The sequence below is a fragment of the Berghia stephanieae genome, chromosome 15 (assembly GCF_034508935.2).
Source record: "Berghia stephanieae isolate SIO BIC M18660-M18661 chromosome 15, UCSD_Bste_1.3, whole genome shotgun sequence".
NCBI lineage: Eukaryota > Metazoa > Mollusca > Gastropoda > Nudibranchia > Aeolidiidae > Berghia > Berghia stephanieae.
The window spans coordinates 23,939,651-23,963,650 of NC_088374.1; the positions used below are offsets into that span (position 1 = coordinate 23,939,651).

Sequence of the window (24,000 nt, forward strand, 5' to 3'; positions counted from 1 at the left end):
AACATGGAGGATGGGACATGACGCCTGTTAGGGTGATATTACAATTTTTTTCCGACAGAGACAACGCTGTTAACGGCCAGGTACTTGTTTTACACCTGGGTACGGTAAGAGAATGTGAGTAAAGAGCTTTTTTTCCAAGGACTCAACTATGCGCCGAACGAGGCTTGAACTCAGGACTTTCCGATCTGAAAGCGAGTGATATGACACTCGCTTTCGGGAAAACGTGTGGTAAGTAAACATCCGCCAGGCACATAAAATGAACCAACACACAAGATTGTGTGTAACCTGGCACGTTTATAGTCTGATTGATAGAAATTAGTGAGAATTAATCAGACAACAGGCTGCATAAAAACAAAAACAAAGTGCTGAGTGACGTCCACTTTGTTCCTTATATAGATAGTATGCGCTTGGCTAAGAAGCTCATAACATTGCCATCTGGAAGTATATCGGACCAACACACAAAACTATGTGTATCCATGAATGTTTATAGTCGGGTTAATACAGTTCACTGAGCATTACTCATTAACGCGGATGGCAAAAAACAATAACAAAGACCTGAGTCACGTCATCTTCGAACTCTCTATAGATAGAATGAAGTTGACGTCTTTGTTATTGTTTTTGCCATCCGCGTTTATGAGTAATTCTCAAAAAACGGTATTACCAGATTATAAACGTTCAAGGTACACATAGTTTTGTGTGTTGGTCCGTTATACTTCCGGCTGGCAATGTTGTTAGCTTCTAGGACAAGCGCATACTATCTACAGTCTCACTGATAGAATTTTGTGAGAATACGCTTCAAAAGTCGTAACGTCACTTCCCTCGTAATGACGCATGGTAACTTAGTAACTGGCTCTAAACTATCGGAACAATGGCTGACGGCCTTATGAAATACTCCTTAAAGCGTATTCAGAGGGGAAAAAACCCATTATAAATCTGATCATGTTTTGACTTTTACACATTCTGATCACAAGACATATGAAAAGTTCTAGCCAGCATGAAGAATAAAAAGTACAGATTTTCTTTGTTTAGAACCACGATAGCTGCCGTTGCTGGGCGACGTGACATCCGACTATTGAATCCAATTAATCAGACAACAGGTTGTATGAAAATAGTAACAAAGAGCTGGGTGAGCAGCGTAGCCATCGTTAGGCTATAGCGTGACACTGAGCGTAGCCATCGTTTGGTTATAGCCTGACACTGAGCTTAGCCATCGTTTGGTTATAGCCTGACACTGAGCGTAGCCATCGTTAGGTTATAGCCTGACACTGAGCGTAGCCATCGTTATGTTATAGCCTGACACTGAGCGTAGCCATCGTCTGGTTATAGCGTGACACTGAGCGTAGCCATCGTCTGGTTATAGCGTGACATTGAGCGTAGCCATCGTTATGTTATAGCCTGACACTGAGCTTAGCCATCGTCTGGTTATAGCCTGACACTGAGCGTAGCCATCGTCTGGTTATAGCGTGACACTGAGCGTAGCCATCGTCTGGTTATAGCGTGACATTGAGCGTAGCCATCGTTATGTTATAGCCTGACACTGAGCGTAGCCATCGTTTGGTTATAGCCTGACACTGAGCGTAGCCATCGTTATGTTATAGCCTGACACTGAGCGTAGCCATCGTCTGGTTATAGCGTGACACTGAGCGTAGCCATCGTTAGGTTATAGCCTGACACTGAGCGTAGCCATCGTTATGTTATAGCCTGACACTGAGCGTAGCCATCGTCTGGTTATAGCCTGACACTGAGCTTAGCCATCGTCTGGTTATAGCGTGACATTGAGCGTAGCCATCGTTATGTTATAGCCTGACACTGAGCTTAGCCATCGTTAGGTTATAGCCTGACACTGAGCGTAGCCATCGTTATGTTATAGCCTGACACTGAGCTTAGCCATCGTTAGGTTATAGCCTGACACTGAGCGTAGCCATCGTTTGGTTATAGCCTGACACTGAGCGTAGCCATCGTTAGGTTATAGCCTGACACTGAGCGTAGCCATCGTCTGGTTATAGCCTGACACTGAGCGTAGCCATCGTTAGGTTATAGCCTGACACTGAGCGTAGCCATCGTTAGGTTATAGCCTGACACTGAGACCCAAAAAGACTGGCATTTTGACATCCTTTTTTTTTGGCACCGCCTAGTGAATTGTCGTTAGTAGTGCTCATAGAAACAAGTGATCCCATTGGTTGAACTATTGAAGACAACTCACGATTTTTCTTTTGACTGGTCTTTTGACGTCATTTTTTGGTCAGTGTCAGCGTAGCCATCGTAAAGTTATAGCCTGACACTAACCAAAAAATGACGTCAAAATGCCAGACTTTTGCCACAAAAGAAAACAAATCGTGAGTTGTATTCAATAGTTCAACCAATGAAATAACTTGTTTCCTTGAGCTCTACTAACGACAACTCACTAGACGCTACACAAACCAAAAAATGACGTCAAACTGCCAGTCCTAGAGGGTTTACGAAGGCCACGCTCTGAAGGACAATATTGAAAAAGACTACAAGATTAATTAACATGAAATATTTTCAACCTTCTCTCCAATCTCTGTCAGGTCACCAGCCGGAAGAACTTCCAAGTCTCTCTCCAGTGCGCATGCTTCAATGACCCGGTTGTATCTTTTCTTGTTGTAGGGCTTCCCAAACAGGATGTTATCGCGAACTGTTGCATTTTGAATCCACGCCTCTTGGGGGACATATGCAAGTCTGCCCTGGAAAAAGAACACTGGGCATAATTAATTAAAAACTTGAGCTTTTATATAGGGCAATATCCACTAAACGTGCTCAAAACGCTTTACAAGGGGTCCCTGGCCAACAGCAACACATAACATGTAGACATGACGCTTGTCAGGCGATATTACAAATTTTTGGGACAGAGACAACGCTGTTAACGGTCAGGTACTCATTTTACACCTGCGTACGGTGAGAGAATGTGAGTAAAGAGCCTTCTCCAAGGACTCAACTATGCACCGAGCGAGGCTCGAACCCAGGACCTTCCGATCCGAAAGCGAGTGTCATACCACTAGACCACATAGCCGCACACTAGACGACATAGCCGCACACTAGACCACATAGCCGCACACTAGACCACATAGCCGCACACTAGACCACATAGCCGCACACTAGACGACATAGCCGCACACTAGACCACATAGCCGCACACTAGACCACATAGCCTCAAATAAAGATTTGAAAAATTCTGTATGAAACGATGTCAGACATAGCTACAAAACCTAAAAACTAACGTCAAACAGCCTGTCCCAGATTGTTCTCTCGTGGCCATCGTTAAGTTATAGCCTGACACTGAAACCCAAAAAGACTGGCATTTGGACGTCATTATTTGGTTTTTGCACCGCCTAGTGTGTTGTCGTTAGTGGTGCTCATGGAAACAAGTGGTCCCACGATTTCTTTTCTTTTGTGGCCAAAGACTGGCATTTTGACGTCATTTTTTGGTCAGTGTCAGGCTATATAATTTAACGATGGCTATGGTTCTAGTGTCAGGCTATAAGTTAACGATGGCTATGGTTCTAGTGTCAGGCTATATGTTAACGATGGCTACGGTGTCATGCTATATTATTATGTAACGAATGCTACGGTGTCATGCTATATTATTATGTAACGAATGCTACGGTGTCATGCTATATTATTATGTAACGAATGCTACGGTATCATGCTATATTATTATGTAACGAATGCTACGGTGTCATGCTATATTATTATGTAACGAATGCTACGGTGTCATGCTATATTATTATGTAACGAATGCTACGGTATCATGCTATATTATTATGTAACGAATGCTACGGTGTCATGCTATATTATTATGTAACGAATGCTACGGTATCATGCTATATTATTATGTAACGAATGCTACGGTATCATGCTATATTATTATGTAACGAATGCTACGGTATCATGCTATATTATTATGTAACGAATGCTACGGTGTCATGCTATATTATTATGTAACGAATGCTACGGTATCATGCTATATTATTATGTAACGAATGCTACGGTATCATGCTATATTATTATGTAACGAATGCTACGGTGTCATGCTATATTATTATGTAACGAATGCTACGGTGTCATGCTATATTATTATGTAACGAATGCTACGGTATCATGCTATATTATTATGTAACGAATGCTACGGTGTCATGCTATATTATTATGTAACGAATGCTACGGTATCATGCTATATTATTATGTAACGAATGCTACGGTGTCATGCTATATTATTATGTAACGAATGCTACGGTATCATGCTATATTATTATGTAACGAATGCTACGGTATCATGCTATATTATTATGTAACGAATGCTACGGTGTCATGCTATATTATTATGTAACGAATGCTACGGTGTCATGCTATTATTATGTAACGAATGCTACGGTGTCATGCTATATTATTATGTAACGAATGCTACGGTATCATGCTATATTATTATGTAACGAATGCTACGGTATCATGCTATATTATTATGTAACGAATGCTACGGTGTCATGCATATTATTATGTAACGAATGCTACGGTGTCATGCTATATTATTATGTAACGAATGCTACGGTGTCATGCTATATTATTATGTAACGAATGCTACGGTATCATGCTATATTATTATGTAACGAATGCTACGGTGTCATGCTATATTATTATGTAACGAATGCTACGGTATCATGCTATATTATTATGTAACGAATGCTACGGTGTCATGCTATATTATTATGTAACGAATGCTACGGTGTCATGCTATATTATTATGTAACGAATGCTACGGTGTCATGCTATATTATTATGTAACGAATGCTACGGTATCATGCTATATTATTATGTAACGAATGCTACGGTGTCATGCTATATTATTATGTAACGAATGCTACGGTGTCATGCTATATTATTATGTTAACGATGGCTACGGTGAGTGACGTCCACTTCGTACCTTATATTGCAGACTCGTGTATTGGTGAGGCACGGTGTTCACTGGCTGCCAATGGTAGATAGCATTCTAGTCATGGAAGACGGGGCAGTGACAGAAAGTGGAACCTACGAGGATTTGATGCGAACCAACGGACCTTTTGCCCAGCTGATCAGAACTTACTTACTGAGAATAGAAGATGACGACGGCTACATCAATGCAGATCCAGAAAGTGAGGTTGTTTTTTTGCTATGCGTGTTGGTGAAGAAGTATATAAGTATTCTTTATTATCTTTTAAGGAAACTGACACAAGTACATACACACATACACACACAAATGCACACACACATACACACATATGTATATGTATATGTATTTGTATATTATTATTATTATTATTATTATTATTATTATTATTATTATTATTATTATTATTATTATTATTATTATTATTATTATTATTATTACTGCTATTAATTATTATTATTATTATTATTATTATTATTATTATTATTATTATTATTATTATTATTATTATTATTATTATTATTATTATTATTATTATTATTATTATTATTATTATTATTATTATTATATTATCATTATTATTATTATTATTATTATTATTATTATTTTTATTGCTATTATGATTATTATTGCTATTATTATTATTATTATTATTATTATTATTATTATTATTATTATTATTATTATTATTATTATTATTATTATTATTATTATCATTATTATTATTACAATTATAAGGAAGAATTCCCTGCCCTGTTCAGACTACGAGGGCGACAGAAAGGAGATAAACTCTAACAGTGACAATGCATTAATTTACCATCATTGTGACAATCTGTTTAGATTCAGTCCGCGCCATCAATAGAGAATGAGATTAGCGGAAGAGATTATTATTATTATTATTATTACTATTATTATTATTATTATTATTATTATTATTATTATTATTATTATTATTATTATTATTATTATTATTATTATTATTATATTATTATTATTATTATCATTATTATTATTATTATTATTATTATTATTATTTTTATTGCTATTATGATTATTATTGCTATTATTATTATTATTATTATTATTATTATTATTATATTATTATTATTATTATTATTATTATTATTATTATTATTATTATTATCATTATTATTATTACAATTATAAGGAAGAATTCCCTGCCCTGTTCAGACCACGAGAGCGACAGAAAGGAGATAAACTCTAACAGTGACAATGCATTAATTTACCATCATTGTGACAATCTGTTTAGATTCAGTCCGCGCCATCAATAGAGAATGAGATTAGCGGAAGAGTAGCGTCCCTTGATTAGACGTCACCCACAGTCTGTGACGTCACCGCGGAAGCGAGGACGAAAGACGCATGCGCACAACCAACATGACGTTCTCTCTCTAATAACATTTCCACCGGTGACGTCACAGACTATGGGTGACGTCCAATCAAGGGACGCTACTCTTCCGCTAATCTCATTCCCTATACGTTTTTAAAAGTTTGGCAAGAAAAGTTGCCCTTCAGCTATCGAGCGAATAAAACAACCCTCATCTCGTCAAATACTCTCTACCTCACACTCCATTGAAGACTTCATTTGGAAGTCCCAGGTTTGAGAGACTTTTTTCTTGAGGGTCATTTTAACAGATCGGTCTTAGAAAGACGAGCTTTCTGGACAACCATTTTAACCCTCTCCTTACCACCTACAGCAAAATCGTCACACTCGTTATGACACAATGATACATTTTTCTTATTCAGATTTATTTTGTACAACACAAACTTTGAAGAATGATCTTTGTTTGATTAATAAAAATATAACGTTGTTTTGTAGAGAGCTTGTTTGAGTTTAAAACATCCATTTTTCTTCTGGGTAATCCTGCCATTTTTGGGAAAGTACTGAAAATGATCGGAAAGGAGAGAGAGAGTTAAACCGTATGTTTGAGATTACAACAGAGAATTCCACGTGTTGCCGGTGACAATGTTTTTACTTATCATCATTGAGACATACTTATTATGATTGTGACAATAGGGAATTAGATTAGCGGAAGAGTAGCGTCCCTTGATTGGACGTCACCCATAGTCTGTGACGTCACCGGCGGAAAAGTTAATAGAATGAACGTCATGTTGGTTGTGCGCATGCGTCTCTCGTCCTCGCTTCCGGTGAAAGGGGCTTGAGACACTTCAAAACCAAATTGACGTTCTCTCTGTAAGGTGACGTCCAATCAAGGGACGCTACTCTTCCGCTAATCTCATTCCTTATCCGTTTCGTTTCAGTCCGCGCCATGTACGCAAAAGTACTCAGTGATGTTGAAACTCTAACATCAGAAGGGAGAAGTTCGGACAGTGACGGCTACATCCTCTCCGGCAAGAGATCCGTCTCCAGAAAGAAGCATAAAACAATGACAAGTCAAGTCATAAATTGATGTATTAAGAGGATGATGTACTGTAATGTGTATGCATGTATACGTATGGATGTGAATGTATGTAATGTCGTGAATGCAATAAGTAATATGTAATGTGATGTAATGTAATATGTAATGTTTAATGTAATGTAAGTATGTATATGATGTAATACAAATAATGTAATATGTAATGTGTAATGTAATTGATGTAATGTAATATGTAATTGTAAATGTAATGTAATATGTAATGTGATGTAATGTACGATGTAATGCAATATTAATGTAATATGTAATGTGATGTAATGTAATATGTAATTTTATGTAATGTACGATGTAATGTAATATAATGTAATATGTAATGTGATGTAATGTTATTTGAAATGTAATGTAATATGTAATGTGATGTATTGTAATATGTAATGTAATATAATGTGGTATGTAAAGTGATGAAATATAATGTGACTTAATGTGGTGAAATGTAATGTAATATGTAAAGTAATAGAATGTAATATGTAAAAAAAAATTTTTATTGAGCTTTATATAGCGCAATATACACTAAATGTGCTCAAAGTGCTTTACAAGGGGTCCCTGGTCAACAGCAACATTTAACATGTAGGACGGGTCATGACCCTTGTTAGGCGATATTGAAATTTTTTGGACAAAGACAACGCTGATACCGGCCAGGTACTCATTTTACACTTGAGTACGGTGAGAGAATGTGAGTAAAGAGCCTTTTCCAAGGACTCAACTATGCGCCGAGCGCGAGGCTCGAACCCAGGACCTTCCGATCCGAAGCGAGTGTTATTCCACTAGACCACATAGCCGCACAGTGATGTAATGTAATATTATGTTGATTGAATAACTACTATAAGATGATAGTAAAACTCCATGTTAATAACTTGCCAGGCACGGCAAAAAGAGGTCACGGAGGAGCCATCTATTTTCATCGTGCGGCTATGTGGTCTAGTGGTATGACACTCGCTTTTGGATCGGAAGGTCCTGGGTTCGAGCGCCGCTCGGCGCATAGTCGAGTTCTTGGAGAAGGCTCTTTACTCACATTCTCTCACCACACTCAGGTGTAAAATGAGTACCTGGCCGTTAACAGCGTTGTCTCTGTCCCAAAAAATTGTAATATGCCTGACAGGCGTCATGTCTCGTCCTACATGTTATATGTTGCTGTTGGCCAGGGATCCCTTGTAAAGCGCTTTTAGCACATTTAGTGGATATTGCGCTGTACAAAAGCTCCTATTTTCATCTACTCATTCTTTATTGAATTTGAATAGTGGGCGCCAATCAAAGACGTCTGATCCTCTAAACCCGACGTCTTCAGTGTTACATTCCCGGATGGCTGTCAGTGACCACGAAACAGACAACGAAGAGATTGTGTTACCAAAGAGGGGGAAGCTCATTGTTGACGAGAAAATAGAGAAAGGAAAGGTGAGAGGAGAATCATTTATTTAGTATGTTTTAAAAAATTGAGCTTTTATATAGTGCAGTATCCACTAAACGTGCTCAAAGCGATGTACAAGGGGTCACTGGCCAACAGCAACATTTAATATTTAGGACGGGACATGACGCCTATTAGGCGATAGTATAATTTATTTTCGGATAGAGGCAACACTTTAACGGCCAGGTACTCATTTTGACCTGCGTACGGTGAGAGAATGTGAGTAAAGAGCCTTCTCCAAGGACTCAACCATGCGCCGAGTGAGGCTCGAACCCAGGACCTTCCGATCCAAAAGCGAGTGTCGTCATACCACAAGACCACATATATCCGCTGGATGCCTGAAATCAACACCAACTCCCTACCAGTTAACTGTCGTTCTCTGTAAGGACACGTGTTTGGCCAGAAAATTATTTCTTCAAATATCGATCGTTTTAAATGACAAAAACTCTCAAACCTGGGACCTCGCGAGGTCTTCAATGGATCCACAGATTTTGGAGTTTTTGCCTGGATGAGATTCATTAAGTAGAAGCGTATGTCTACATTCCCACACAGGAAGTCTCCAGCCAGTCTTTAAATTCGTCATCGCAGTTGAGGACAGCCTTTATACCCAATGCCAATCTCGTCACAGGACAGTGTAGGACTATGTGGTCTACTGTCTCTGGCAGTCCCTGACAGTAGGGACAGTCGTCTGACTCCCTCAGACCCCATCGATGCATGTTTGCAGCAGTCCTGTTGTGGCCTGTCAGTAGTCGGTCTGATGCGACCCACTGTTTTGATTGCCATTCCTAGAGCCTGTATAAATTCCATTGGGTCTTTGATTACCCCATCTCCCTTGGGCTTAGCATTTGTCCAATATTCCCTCCAGGCTTTCCTAATATCAGAATTTTCGAGTTCTGAATGGTAAAAGAGTTTTCTGGATTTGAGTCGTGATGTTCTGGGGACTTCATTTGTGATGGTTTTTAAAGGGATGATAAGGGTGAGATATTTTAGCTTGTGGACTAAATTTTTGGTTGCTTCTTATAGTCTGAACCATGATCTCTCTACATATCAGAAATTTCTGGATTTAGTTGAGGCCGAATTATTCCCTGAAGAACTAAAAAATATTGCAGTGCCCTCCGTATCAAAGTCACAACAAGATCTTGACAGCCTCAGAACTCTGGCTCAGGACCGTGACCAGTGGAAGCAATTAAGAACATGGGTAGAGAGAGCAGCTAAACTCATCGACCATGACTGAATCACACAATTCTCAGCAAGCGTCATTCGGACTGCGAGGCTTACTACTTCTCTTCTCGTCTGAGTTCTGGTGGTGAGATTGCGCTTATAGTTAGGAGACTAGGTGTTGGTGTCGATTTGAGGCATCCAGTTATCATGCGCATGAACTCTCGGAAGGTCAATTAATTCGATTGATGTTTGAAAGATTTGAAAGACAAGCTTTCTGGCCAAATATTTAAATCCGTGTTTTTCCAGAATACTGCAATTAACTGAATAAATGGTAGAAACAAAATTAAGTGTCAGAAGTGGAAATATGTTTTACCCTCACCTACCAACTATAGGAATGTCGTCACAATTTTTTACGATACAGATAACAATTTTCTCATTCAGATTTCCTTTGTACATCACAAAATTAGGGGAATATCTTATCATACTTAATAGTTTATATAGGGGGGTCCCGATAGCTCAGTTGGTAGAGCATTCGCTTCCCACGCAATGGAACCGAGAAAGATCCTGATTGGAGTCGAGACTTTTTATCTGAACCCCCCCCCCCAACCACCCAGGAGTGATTGGGTAGCTGGCTCTGTTAGAGCTGGCGGAAAAATACTTTGCTATAAACTAACATATTATCCAAAGGATAGCAAGAAATTTCTTTTGCCATTTCACGCTATAGAAACCGGGATAAATTCCGGCTCTTTGGGCCTAATGTCTCTGAAAGATTTTAGAATAGTTATAAGAACTTAATTGTATAGCATATTCATCGTGCGGCGATGTGGCCTAGTGATAGGACACTCGCCTTGTTCCATATCCATCCTCATAAAATAATATGTGTCAGTGCATGACATAATCAGTAGGAAGGTGAAGATTTTGGATTTCTTTTTTGTCTCATTTTCTCAAAGAATATCCTCCCCAGAGCATTTTAATCCTTATTTGAAGTAAATCGGGGGATTTGTCATGAAGTTATGGTCAGATGTATGGTAAAGGTATCCATCAACATTTCTCAAATTTCATACTTGTTCAACTTGTGTCGACAGTGGAGGACGATGTTATCGTTAGTCTCTGGGGCTGCCTGACATTTCACTAAACTGTATTAGCCTGACTGTAAACGGTCATGGTTTTGTGTGTTGACCAGTTGTACTTCCGGATGGCGATGTTGTGAACTCCTAAGCCAAGCGCATGCTATCTATAGGTGCCTTTCTAATATACAATACAACTCACAAATACATACAATTTTTCACACAGGTAAAATCCGCCGTGTTTGGTTCTTACATCGAGGCTGCCGGTACAATGCCCTTCATCATTTCCTTCCTCCTGATGTGTGTGTATCAAGCATTCTCCGCCATGACACACTTCAAACTGGCCGAATGGACAAGTGACCGCACTTTGAATAATGCCACGTTGAAAGGGTCATCGGAGTTTAAAAATAGGAATGACTATTTTCTCACTGTATTTGGCCTATTTGGAGTTGCTCAGAGTATGATCCATCCCCTCCTCTTCCTCTGCTCCCTCTTCCTCCTCCTCCTCCTCCTCCTCCTCCTCCTCCTCCTCCTCATCATCATCATCATACTCATCGTCATCATCATTCCATTTTGTTAGAAAATAGTTGATAGACTAAAAGAAGTTTCCGTTATAAAGCTGGGTTTTTTTTGTATTAACATCTAGGTGTTTTGCATGATATGTAATAGGGGATAAAAGTCACGACGTCACATATTCTACAGTTCTGGTTCCAAAATCCTTGGAAGTGTATATGTAACCAGCCCTTGTGTGGCTATGTGGTCTTGTGGTATGACACTCTCTTTCGGATCGGAAGGTCCTGGGTTCGAGCCTCGCTCAATGCATGGTTGAGTCCTTGGAAAAGGTTCTTTACTCACATTCTCTCACCGTACTCAGGTGTAAAATGAGTACCTGGCCGTTAACAGCGTTATCTTTATCCGAAAAAAATTGTTATATGCTGGGTTCGAGCCTCGCTCGGTGCATTTGTTGAGTCCTTGGAAAAGGCTCTTTACTCACATTCTCTCACCGTACTCAGGTGTAAAATTAGTACCTGGCTGGTAACAGCGTTTTCTTTATCCGAAAAAAATTGTTATATCGCTTAACCGGTGTCATGTTTTGTTCTACTTGTTTCGTGTTGCTGTTGGTCAGGGACCCTTTGTGAAGAACTTTGAGCACGTTTAGTGGATATTGCGCTATATAAAAGCTCAAGGAGTTTTTCGGGGGACTAAGAATGAATAGATTACATATTGAATCTTAAGGTGGCATAACTATTTTAGTAGCAGGGTGTATAGGCAGATTATTAGGATAACTTAACCTGAGATTGCGGCGAGAGAATGTGAGTAAAGAGCCTTTTTTCAAGCCCTTATCTATGCACCGTTCAGAGCGGGACTCAAACCAGGACCTTCCGATTCGTAGGCCGGTGTTATATATAATTTGTCACGTTTATATGCTTTCATGATATCTATTGATGAATATGGCTGCGCAGTATCTATCAACGCTTGCCATGAATGTAAGCGTCACTTCGAGTTTTTCAGTCTGTTACTATTATTCAGTTGGTAAATTGCCTCCATAAATCTCTGTCTAGTGCAAGTGTTCTTAGATTTAGACTATCATCATGTGTGTTTCGTTTCCTTGTGTTGTTGAAATCAATTCTTCCGTTGTTGTTTCTGGTCTAAATGTTTTTGATATTTTTTGAGATTTTGATTTAATTTTGTTGGATGTGAAGTTGGTGTACGCCCTCTGTATTTTGCTCCATGTTTGAAGTAACCATCCATTGAGGTTTTAATCTCGCCGGAGCACAAGTCCGAACAGTGTCCATCTTTGTTTCTTTATACGCGTGCTGACTGGTTGTACTCTAATGATCCTGCGCAGAAACATATAATTGTTTTATTGCATCTTGTTTCCAGCCCTCATCATCATCACCCAAATCCTTCTGTATTGGAATCGAGTGGTCAACGCAGCTGAGTGTCTTCATCTGTCCATGTTAAAATCTGTGGTTCGATCCCCGATGGCCTTCTTTGACACTACGCCACTTGGAAGAGTAATGAACAGATTTTCTAGAGATGTTGAGGTTGGTTTACGACATTATCATCATCATCATCATCATCATCATCATCATCATCATTATGATCATCATCAACATCATCATAAAAACCATTTTCACCACCACCACCACACCAGGGAGTCAAAGGTTCGATCCCCAGTGGAGATAGACTAATTTTTGGGGATGCTTATTTCCAATACGGTTCATTCTGTATCGTCTGGCATACATACATACATATTTTTAAAGATCTTTATCATTCCCCTTATTAGTATTGGTGGGGGGGGGGTCTCAATAGCTCATTTGGTAGAGCACTCATTTCACAGGCAAAGGGAACGAGATCGATCCCAGGTATAATCGAGATATCTTTTCTCACCCTCCACGGCAGTGGTTTGGTAGCTGGGCCTGTTAGATCTGCTGCTGGGTTAATACTTCGTGATAGTATAGTGTTCTATCCAAAGGGTAGCAAGCAATTGCTATTGTCCGTTTCACGCTATAGAAACCGGGATAAACTCCGGCCGGGTCCATGGGGCTTATGGATTAGTTATATTATTTCCGTTTTGATGCGATAGGTGACGTCATTATGTTCCTTCTCTAGACGTGTTTAATCTTCACAAACAATTTGGAATCCACAACTAGGCTTCAACAGTCGTGACGTCACTTTCCTCGTAATGACGCCTAGTAACTTAGTAACTGGTTCTAAACTATCGGAAAAATGGCGGACGCTTGATGAAATTCTTCTCCAACGAGCATAAAAGTGTATCCAGAGGAGAAAAGCATTATAAATCTTATCATGGTTTGACTTTTATACATGACATTTGAAAAAATTTCTAGCCAACATGAATCATAAAAAGTACCGATTTTCTTTGTTTAGAACCAAGCTGCTCGTTGCTAGGCGGACGTGATATCAGACTTGAATCCTATTGTTACAGTTACTCACTGACAAAAAACGGTACTAACTATTTTCAAGAGCCTTTTATTTATCCTCTTTATCACGGGTGGTGGACACCTCTCTCCCCATGATTATTCGAGACGGATTCAACACTGTGACACTTGTTGCATCAACCGTGATCGTCATCAGCATCAACACTCCTCTCTTCCTTGCACTGATGGTGCCACTTTGTGCCTGTTACTTATGTATACAAGTAAGTTGTTTTGATTTTGTATATATATATACATACATATATATATATATATATATATATATATATATATATATATATATATTATATATATAGTTTCTTGGAGCGAATTATTTATTCATTCTCACCTCGTTCTGTTAAATTCCCCCCGACAACGTTGTTGCATTTTGTTGGAATCTTCAGGGAGGTTCTTTAAAAATCCTATTGTCTGGGAGGAATGTTGTTGTGTTCTGTCACCTGGCGCCAATGTTGTATTGTGTGTTGGAGTCCTTTAGTTTCCAGATGTGTTATCTCAACGTAGTTGAAGATCTTTTACTGTCGTGTTTGAAGGTGGAGGTGTGTTGATTGTGTCTAGTTTTGAAGAGGCCCTCTGTGAGTGCGATGTAGTTCTCCTGTTTGATATATATATATATATATATATATATATATATATATATATATATATATATATATATATATATATATACATACATAATTCAGCCCTGACTAAAGTCCCCAAATGAATTGACTCAATATTTAAATTCACGCTGTTTCACTAATAGATTAAACATAATTATACTTGGAATATTTTATAAATAGCTCCTTTTGTCAAAAAGTTGAGCAATATTATTTCATGGTTTTTGTTTTTATAATATATATATACAATCTACTTTCGTTTCCACTTCCTGATGAGAGCTAACTCATGAAACAATGCTGTAGAAGTTACATAATCATAATTATACTTGAAATATATATATATATATATATATATATATATATATATATATATATATATATATATATGTGTGTATGTATGTATGTATGTATGTATGTATGTATGTATGTATGTATGTATGTATGTATGTATGTATGTATGTATGTATGTATGTATGTATGTATAATAATAATAATAATAATAATAATAATAATAATAATAATAATAATAATAATAATAATAATAATAATAATAATAATAATAATAATAATAATAATAATAATACTTTATTGCATCCCAAAAAGGAAATTTTTTGTACAGACGTGTTATAATTTACACATAAGATAAAAATACAATGGAAATAGGATGTATATATATAAAAAAGGAGCAGCTCTATAACCAGAGCTGCGCTTTATAATATGAATAATTTCAACACTGTAAAATAGTTAAAACTGTCACCATAAATTGAAAATTGAAAAGATTGCAAAACAAATAAATTAATAAATTAATATTTATATTTAAAAAAAGTAAAAATGAGAAATAATTATATAAAATGATTATTGCTTGTTGTTATAAAGCCTAATACTGGACGGCAGAAAAGATTTTCGGTGTCTCTCTGTTTTCATTGAAATAGAGAAAGGGCGACCACTTCTTTCTGACATAATAATTGATGGTCTTAGTGGATGATACTGGTCATTTAATATTTTAGTTATTTTATTTATACAAAATTTCTCGTATAAAAGATCTACATCGTCAACATCATTTATATAGCGTTTAATGGATTTTTTAATATTTGAATTTATTTTGTTCCTTTCCACTGCTAAGCAATTGCCTCCCCAAGCTGTTATACAAAATGACAAAACACTTTCGATTACTGCTCTATAAAATAATGTGCAGAGGGTTTTATCTATTCTAAACTGAGAGAGTTTCGATAAAAAATATGTACGTCTGCACATCTTATGCCTAATTATTTTCAAGTGTTCATCCCACTTGAGCCTGTCATCAATCGTTACACCAAGGTATTTGTAGTGAGGAACTCGCTGGACGAATTGGTCCTTTAATTTTAACGGTTCTATCGGTTCCTTCACTCTCCTAAAGTCAATCACTAGCTCCTTTGTCTTGCTTATGTTAAGCTCTAGCTGGTGGGCATCACACCAAGACACAAATCTATCAATTTCTTGCCTATAAGCCACTTCGTTGCCATTTGTTATGAGGCCTTGAAGAGCGGTGTCATCTGAAAACTTTATTAAAGGTACACTCAGGTTTTGACTTCTACAGTCATTCGTGTATATTGTGAATAATACAGGGGACAATACACAACCTTGAGGAGCACCAGTATTTGTAGTTATACAGGAAGATTTGTTTTGCCCTAATTGAACATATTGTGCTCTCTCCGTAAGAAATTCGAGCACCCAAGCAATTATATACTTGTTTAAATTCAGACTAGTCAATTTTTGAACAACCAACTGAGGTTGCATTGTATTGAACGCTGAAGAAAAATCTGCAAAAAGCAATCTGCAATAGCTCCTAGCGTGATCTAGATGCCTGTAGATGTTGTTTGTAAACAGCAAAATGGCATCCTCTACGCCACGTCCTGGTTTGTAAGCAAATTGATGACTATCACTCAATGGCATACACTGATTCCTAATTTTAACAAGAACAAGTTTTTCTAAAGATTTCATGACTATTGAAGTCAGTGCAACAGGTCTGAGATCGTTCATAGTTTCAAGTTTTTCTTTTTTTGGAACAGGAATAATTTTTGAAGTTTTCCAAATTTCAGGGATTGAAACGCATTGGAGGGACCAGTTAAAAATATGTGTATAAATGGGGGAAAGCTGGTGGGCACATTCTTTTAATAGTTTTCCTTTCAATCCATCCGGCCCAGCAGCCTTCCTCTCGTTTAGTTTCGAAAATACGAATCTCGTTTCCTCTTCACTGACCTCAATAGTCATTTCATCTTCCAAAGCCCTGTCTAATTTATGTTTTTCATTTTCAATATCAAATTTGTTTGCTGTGTCGAAACGTGAATAGAATTTATTTAAAGTTTCAATTTCGATATCTTCTGATATAATCGTGGGCTTTGGATTATAGTTCACAGCAGTTTTAAGCCCCCGCCACGTGTCCCTTATATCCCCAGAAGAAAAGCATTTTTCAATTTTATTTTTGTACTTATCTCTACAACTAGATATTACCCTTTTTATCTCTTTTTGTTTTGTTTTCAGATCTTTTTTGTTTCCACTAGTATAGAGAGTTTTCTTTTGGTTCAATAAAAGTTTTAGATCTTTTGTTATCCAAGGCTTGTTGTTAGGATAATATTTTATTTCTTTTTTACAAGACACTAGCTGTTCACAGAATTTTAAATACTCACTCACACAGTCATTCAGCTCATCCACACTATCACATGATTCGATAAAAACATTCCAGTCAGTGCATTCAAAACAACCACGCAAATCTTCACACACACTTCCATTCCAGATCTGTACACTTTTCTTTACTGGTTTTACACGTTTAAAAACAGGGCGGTAGGTGGGGAGTAGCAAGAGCATGCAGTGGTCAGATAAACCTAATGGGGCACGGGGTAAACATTTATAACTATTTTTAATATTACACAGGAATAAATCTAATGTTTTTTTGTCCCTTGTCTCGCAGTCCACGTATTGATGAAGTCCCGGGAGAGTAAAATCGTTACATTGGTTAAAATCGCCAGTGACCATCAATACGGCATCGGGTGACTTAATTTGAATGTCCTGTATTTCTTTCCTCAAAATATTTTTCGCTGTGGTGTTGTCTGATGATGGTGGAATGTAGACGTTGATGATGATGACATGAGTATATTCCCGGGGTAGGTAATATGGTCGTGACGAAACAGTAATAAATTCAATTTTATCGTCACAATACATTTTCTTTATCTGACAGGTATTGGGGTGGCACCATTTGTTGTTAATATATGTGCACACCCCACCCCCAGTTCGTTTATTTACATTAGTCCGATCTCCTCGAAATAGTGAATATTGTTCAATATTAAAACATGATGATGGTATGTGAGGAGATAGCCAAGTCTCTGTTAACGCTATTATGGAGGCTTGACGATAGTCACTATTAAAACGACACAGTGAAAACAGTTCATCAATTTTATTTTTCAGTGATCTTACATTACCTGTCACTACACAGGGTAAAAATGGACGAAAAGGCCGTCTGTTAAATTTTGTTTTTATTCCTCCCTTTCTCCCCCTCTTTCTTACTTTAATAAACGATGTGTCAATAGTGGGTGGTGGGGGTGACACGGGTTGGAGGGATCGGAGAGTCTCTGGAGTATAAGTTATCGATAGGCTTATTTTGGCAGCAAAATCACAGGCTAAAACACCATTTATGCTTATAAATATACTAATAAATATAAAAATCAGGAACAATATATACTTCACATCCATTTTGAATAAAAATTAGGCTTAAATTCCGACGATTGAATGATAAATGAATAAAAATATGTGTAGAAAATAGGTAAACATTCACAACACGTCTGTTGTCGCCGGAAGCCAGCGTATGTATGTATGTATGTATGTACGTACGTACGTACGTACGTACGTACGTACGTACGTAGGTAGATAGGTAGGTATGGTAGTAGGAGGATGGTGAGGATGGATGGATAGGATGATGGATGATGGATGGATGGATGGATGGATGATGATGGATGGATGGATGGATGGATGGATGGATGGATGGATGGATGGATGGATGATGTATGTAGTATGTATGTATGTATGATGTATGTATGTATGTATGTATGTATGTATGTATGTATGTATGTATGTATGTATGTATGTATGTATGTATGTATGTATGTATGTATGTATGTATGTATGTATGTATGTATGTATGTATGTATGTATGTATGTATGTATGTATGTATGTATGTATGTATGTATGTATGTATGTATGAAATGTATGTATGTATGTATGAGTATGTATGTATGTAATGTATGTATGTATGTATGTATGTATTATGTATGTATATGTATGTATGTATGTATGTATGTATGTATGTATGTATGTATGTATGTATGTATGTATGTATGTATGTATGTATGTATGTATGTATTGTATAGTATGTATGTATGTATGAGTATGTATGTATGTATGTATATATGTATGTATGTAATGTATGTATGTATGTATGTATGTATGTATGTATGTATGTATGTATGTATGTATGTATGTATGTATGTATGTATGTATGTATGTATGTATGTATGTATGTATGTATGTATGTATGTATGTATGTATGTATGTATGTATGTAATCTTCCTTTTCTCTCTAAGATCTTAGAAAAGCTTGTTTTGAAACAATTACTGTCTCATCTTAAAAATAATTGTCTTGAAGAAAAATTTCAGTCTGCTTATAGGCAACATCATTCGACGGAAACCGCACTTGTTAGGGTTGTTAATGATCTCCTCTCTGTTATAGACAATGGTTCATGTTCTTTGCTGAATTTGCTTGACCTATCGTCTGCTTTTGATACTATTGATCACAATCTTCTTCTCAAACGTCTTGAAATTACTTATGGCGTGTCTGGTGCAGCGCTTGATTGGTTTAGGTCATATTTGTTTAATCGTAAACAGATTATTACGGTGGATGAATATAGATCGGAGGAAATCTTTCTTGATTGTGGGGTTCCCCAGGGTTCAGTCCTTGGACCCGTTCTTTTTGTTTTGTACGTTGGCCCTCTGTCTAAAATCATCAGAAGTTTTGGTCTGTCTTACCATCAATACGCTGATGATACGCAATTGTACTGCGTTTTCCAATATGAGAAATTTACAAGAAGTATCAGCCAATAGTAAAAATTGTATCCAAAGTGTTAAGAAATGGATGAATGAGAACAGACTGAAACTGAATGATGATAAGACGGAGGTGCTGTATGTGGGAACAGGAAGTGGAAAAGTGAAACAGATTTGAAGTTGGGGATGCCTCTATTCAAATTGTTGACAAAGTGAAAAACCTTGGCACATTCTTAGACTCTGGACTGTCGATGGAGCATCAGGTTAATAATTTGGTTAGATCTCTCTTTTTCCAACTAAAAAAGATTGCTTCCATTAGACGGTTCATATCTGAGGATGTGACCAAGCACCTGGTTGTGTCCCTCGTACTATCGAAATTGGATTATTGTAATGCTCTGTTGTTTGGCGTTTCGCAATACAATCTGAAACGTCTTCAGATTGTCCAAAACAGCGCTGCCAGACTAGTATTTATGAAGCGTAGGTGCGACTCTGCCGGACCTCTACTTCATGACCTGCATTGGCTGCCTGTTGAGAAAAGAATTAAATTCAAAGCTTGTGTTTTAGTGTATCGTTGTCTTGAAGGTACTGCCCCTTCCTACCTTTCAGAACTAATTGAAAGATATTCAAAACCCCGCCCCTTACGTTCGGCCAGTGATTCCACAAAACTAGTTGTCCCTCGAATTCGGAAAAATGCTGGAATGAGATCCTTTTCTCATTTCGGACCCTCTATTTGGAACGCCTTACCGCAGAGCATTCGTGAAAAAGAATCTTTGTCTATTTTTAAACGTTCGCTTAAAACATATTTGTTTCGATTTTAGTAGATGGTATGAGAAGCAAGATAGGTTTGGTTTGTGTTGTGTGTTGTGTTGTGTGTGTGTATGTGTGTGTGTGTGTGTGTGTGTGTGTGTGTGTGCTTGTGTGTGTGAATGAGTATGTTTCAGCCAAAGTAATTTGTAATTTAAGCGCTTAGAGTCTGGTGTCTCGGAGTTATAGCGCTATATAAGTTTTCAGCATTATTATTATTATGTATGTATGTATGTATGTATGTATGTATGTATGTATGTATGTATGTATGTATGTATGTATGTATGTATGTATGTATGTATGTATGTATGTATGTATGTATGTATGTATGTATGTATGTATGTAGTATGTATGTATGTATGTATGTATGTATGTATGTATGTATGTATGTATGTATGTATGTATGTATGTATGTATGTATGTATGTATGTATGTATGTATGTATGTATGTATGTATGTATGTATGTATGTATGTATGTATGTATGTATGTATGTATGTATGTATGTATGTATGTATGTATGTATGTATGTATGTATGTATGTATGTATGTATGTGGATGTAACTACAAATATGAGGAAGAGACCATTACCATCCCAACAAAAAAACGACAAAGAAACGACACATAAGAATGTGACAACTTCTATCGGTAAAAAATTCCTCAATCTACTACAAAAATCCTTCCCTCCCGGTCACGTTCTACACCCAATCATGAACTAAAACACCATAAAAATAGGATACACCTGCATGCCCAACATCAAAACATTATTTCCTCCAACAATAAACGAAAACTATCACAGCCAGCTCAACCCAGCAACAACCTAGAGAAAAAATGCAGAACCCACCGACATGCCCACTAAACGGCAATTGCCTGACTCAAAACGTTATTTATCAAGCCACAGTTACACGACCAGACACACCAAAACAAGTAACATACATTGGCCTCACCGAATGTTCATTCAAAACAAATTACAACCTGCATAAATCTTCCTTCAGAAACATACACAAACGACATTCTACTACACTTAAAAACATACAACACAGCATATCATGGAAAATCATCTCCAGAGCACATTCGTACTCCCACTCTTCTAGGATTTGCAACCTCTGCTTAGAAGAAAAATTCTTCAACATCACAAAACCGAACATGGCAACACTAAACAGAAGAAACGAACTAACATCCTCATGCAGACATAGAAACAAACAACTTTTATGTAAATTACGAACCTCCATAAACACGAATCTAGAAAAAAACGAAAAAAAACAACAATCTATTTTCACTTCCACTTCCTGATGAGAGCTAAAGCTCGATACAACGTTGTAGAAGTCAAACAATCATAATTATCTTTGAAATATTTATAAATAGCCCCTTTTATCAAAAAGATGAACACTATTATTTCATGGTTTTTGTTTTTATAATATATATATATATATATATGTAAGATACGCCACCAATGTAAAGTTCTTTTTCTCATTCGTGTTCCACAAGAACTTGTACATTTCAGCGTCACGCCAGTTAAAGAGAATCGAATCGGTGACCCGATCTCCCATCTACTCCCACTTTGGCGAGTCGATCACAGGCGGTGCTGTCATCAGGGCATATGGAGCCACGGAGAGGTTTATGGACGTCTCACACCAAATGATTGACAGGAATCAGGCTTTCGCCTATGCCGCCATGGCGTCTAGCAGGTGGGTGGGAAATTTATATCTTAGTAGTAGTAGTAGTAGTAGTAGTAGTAGTAGTAGTAGTAGTAGTAGTAGTAGTAGTAGTAGTAGTAGTAGTAGTAGTAGCAGTAGTAGTAGTAGTAGTAGTAGTAGTAGTAGTAGTAGTAGTAGTAGTAGTAGCAGTAGTAGTAGTAGTAGTAGTAGTAGTAGTAGAAATAGTAGTAGTAGTAGTCCGAAAAAAATTGTATTATCGCCTAACAGTCGTTAAGTGTTACTGTTGGCTTGGGACCCCTTGTGCATTGAACAAGTTTAGTGAATATTGCGCCACATGATTTAAAAAAATAGTCCTTCAGAGCCATTAGGCCCATGTAGCCGGAGTTGATAGCTTGCTGCCCTTTGGATAGGACCCTAGTCTATTGCAAAGTACATTCCGCCAGATCTACCAAACCCTGCTGGGTGGACAGGGGGTTCAGAAGAAAAATCTACCAACTAAGCTATCGGGACCCCCAACGCTCAAATGAATGCTCAAGTTTATTTTTTTAACAGGTGGCTGGTGATGACGTTGAACGTATTGTCCAGTATAGCTGTATCTTGTTCTGCTGTCTTGGCTGTACTCACTCCTGGGACAGATGGATCAACGATTGGACTTTCCGTGACCTACGCTTTAGAGGTATGTAAATAGGTAAGCTATCGAAGCGGCAGTCGACAGATGTATTCGTCTTCTTGGTCTCCGATTAACGATCCCACCCTTTATTTTTGGTCTTTTTCAACTCTTGGTCGTCTTTGTCAAGTTTGGTAATGTCGGTTTTATCGGCGTTTACGAAAAGATTGTGTTTTTCTAATGCTTGAGATCTTTTCTAGTGACGAAATCAATATCGTCTGCATATGCTATTTATGATTGAAAGTGGGACTCGAATACAGTTATTCTTTACACCAAGCGGACATAAACACAAAGGCAGACCCATAACACGCATATACACTAACGATAAATAAAGACCTCAAGCGCGTTAGATGACACACAAGAACTGAGATGTGAAAAGGATTTAGAACACATGAGATCCATCGCAGCAGACCGTCATCAATGGAAATAATTCACTACTCAACAAATCAGAGAAGCTGCCTAAGCATCCTAGTCCGAAGATTAGGAGGCGACCTGTCAACCCAGCTGTGATTAGGCAGCTGGGTCTATTAGATCTGGAGGAAAGTACTTCGCAATAGACTGACGCCATATCCAACGGGATAGTAGGTACTTGCTATTGTCCATTTCACGCTATAGAAATCTGGGGGTTAAACTCCGGCCCCATGAGCCTAATGACTCTGAAGTACTTTTTCTTCTTCTTCCAGGCCTCGGGCAATTTGAACTGGATGGTCAAGCAGTTGAGTGAATTTGAGACCAATATTGTGTCTGTGGAAAGACTCCAGGAATACTCAGAGTTGGAATCGGAGGTAGGAATGAAATAATCAGATGTTCTTCACGCCGTTCAGTTCTCACTTCTTCTTCTTCTTCTTCTTCTTCTTCTTCTTCTTCTTCTTCTTCTTCTTCTTCTTCTTCTTCTTCTTCTTCTTCTTCTTCTTCTCCTCCTTCTTCTTCTTTATTTTCTTTGTTGTGGCTAATAACCTAAGCTTGTGATTATAGTATGAAGTATGGAGCAGTTGAGTGTATTAAATTTGCCGAATTCCTTTGATCTTTACAATAAAATATGACTCAAACTTTAAAATGTTTACAGTAATGGTGTGTTGATTCTCTTCCTCTTCGGGTCCCGCACTGAATTCTCTTGCGCGGCTATGTGGTCTTGTGGTTTGACACTCGCCTTCGGACCGGAAGGAACTCATTCGAGTCCCACTCTGAGCGGTGCATGGTTGAGTCCTTGGAAAAGGCTCT

General features: G+C 37.6%; 1 protein-coding gene across 1 annotated transcript in view; it reads left to right on the forward strand.

The window, feature by feature from the left end:
- Window positions 1-24,000, forward strand: part of LOC144960266 (multidrug resistance-associated protein 1-like) — a 68,844-nt gene that overhangs the window by 38,327 nt on the left and 6,517 nt on the right. The window contains 9 exon segments of the mRNA XM_078893309.1: window positions 4,952-5,147; window positions 7,223-7,372; window positions 8,681-8,787; window positions 11,252-11,483; window positions 12,910-13,072; window positions 14,041-14,188; window positions 21,943-22,142; window positions 22,665-22,788; window positions 23,463-23,564. Coding sequence (XP_078749435.1) covers window positions 4,952-5,147; window positions 7,223-7,372; window positions 8,681-8,787; window positions 11,252-11,483; window positions 12,910-13,072; window positions 14,041-14,188; window positions 21,943-22,142; window positions 22,665-22,788; window positions 23,463-23,564 — 1,422 coding nt within the window.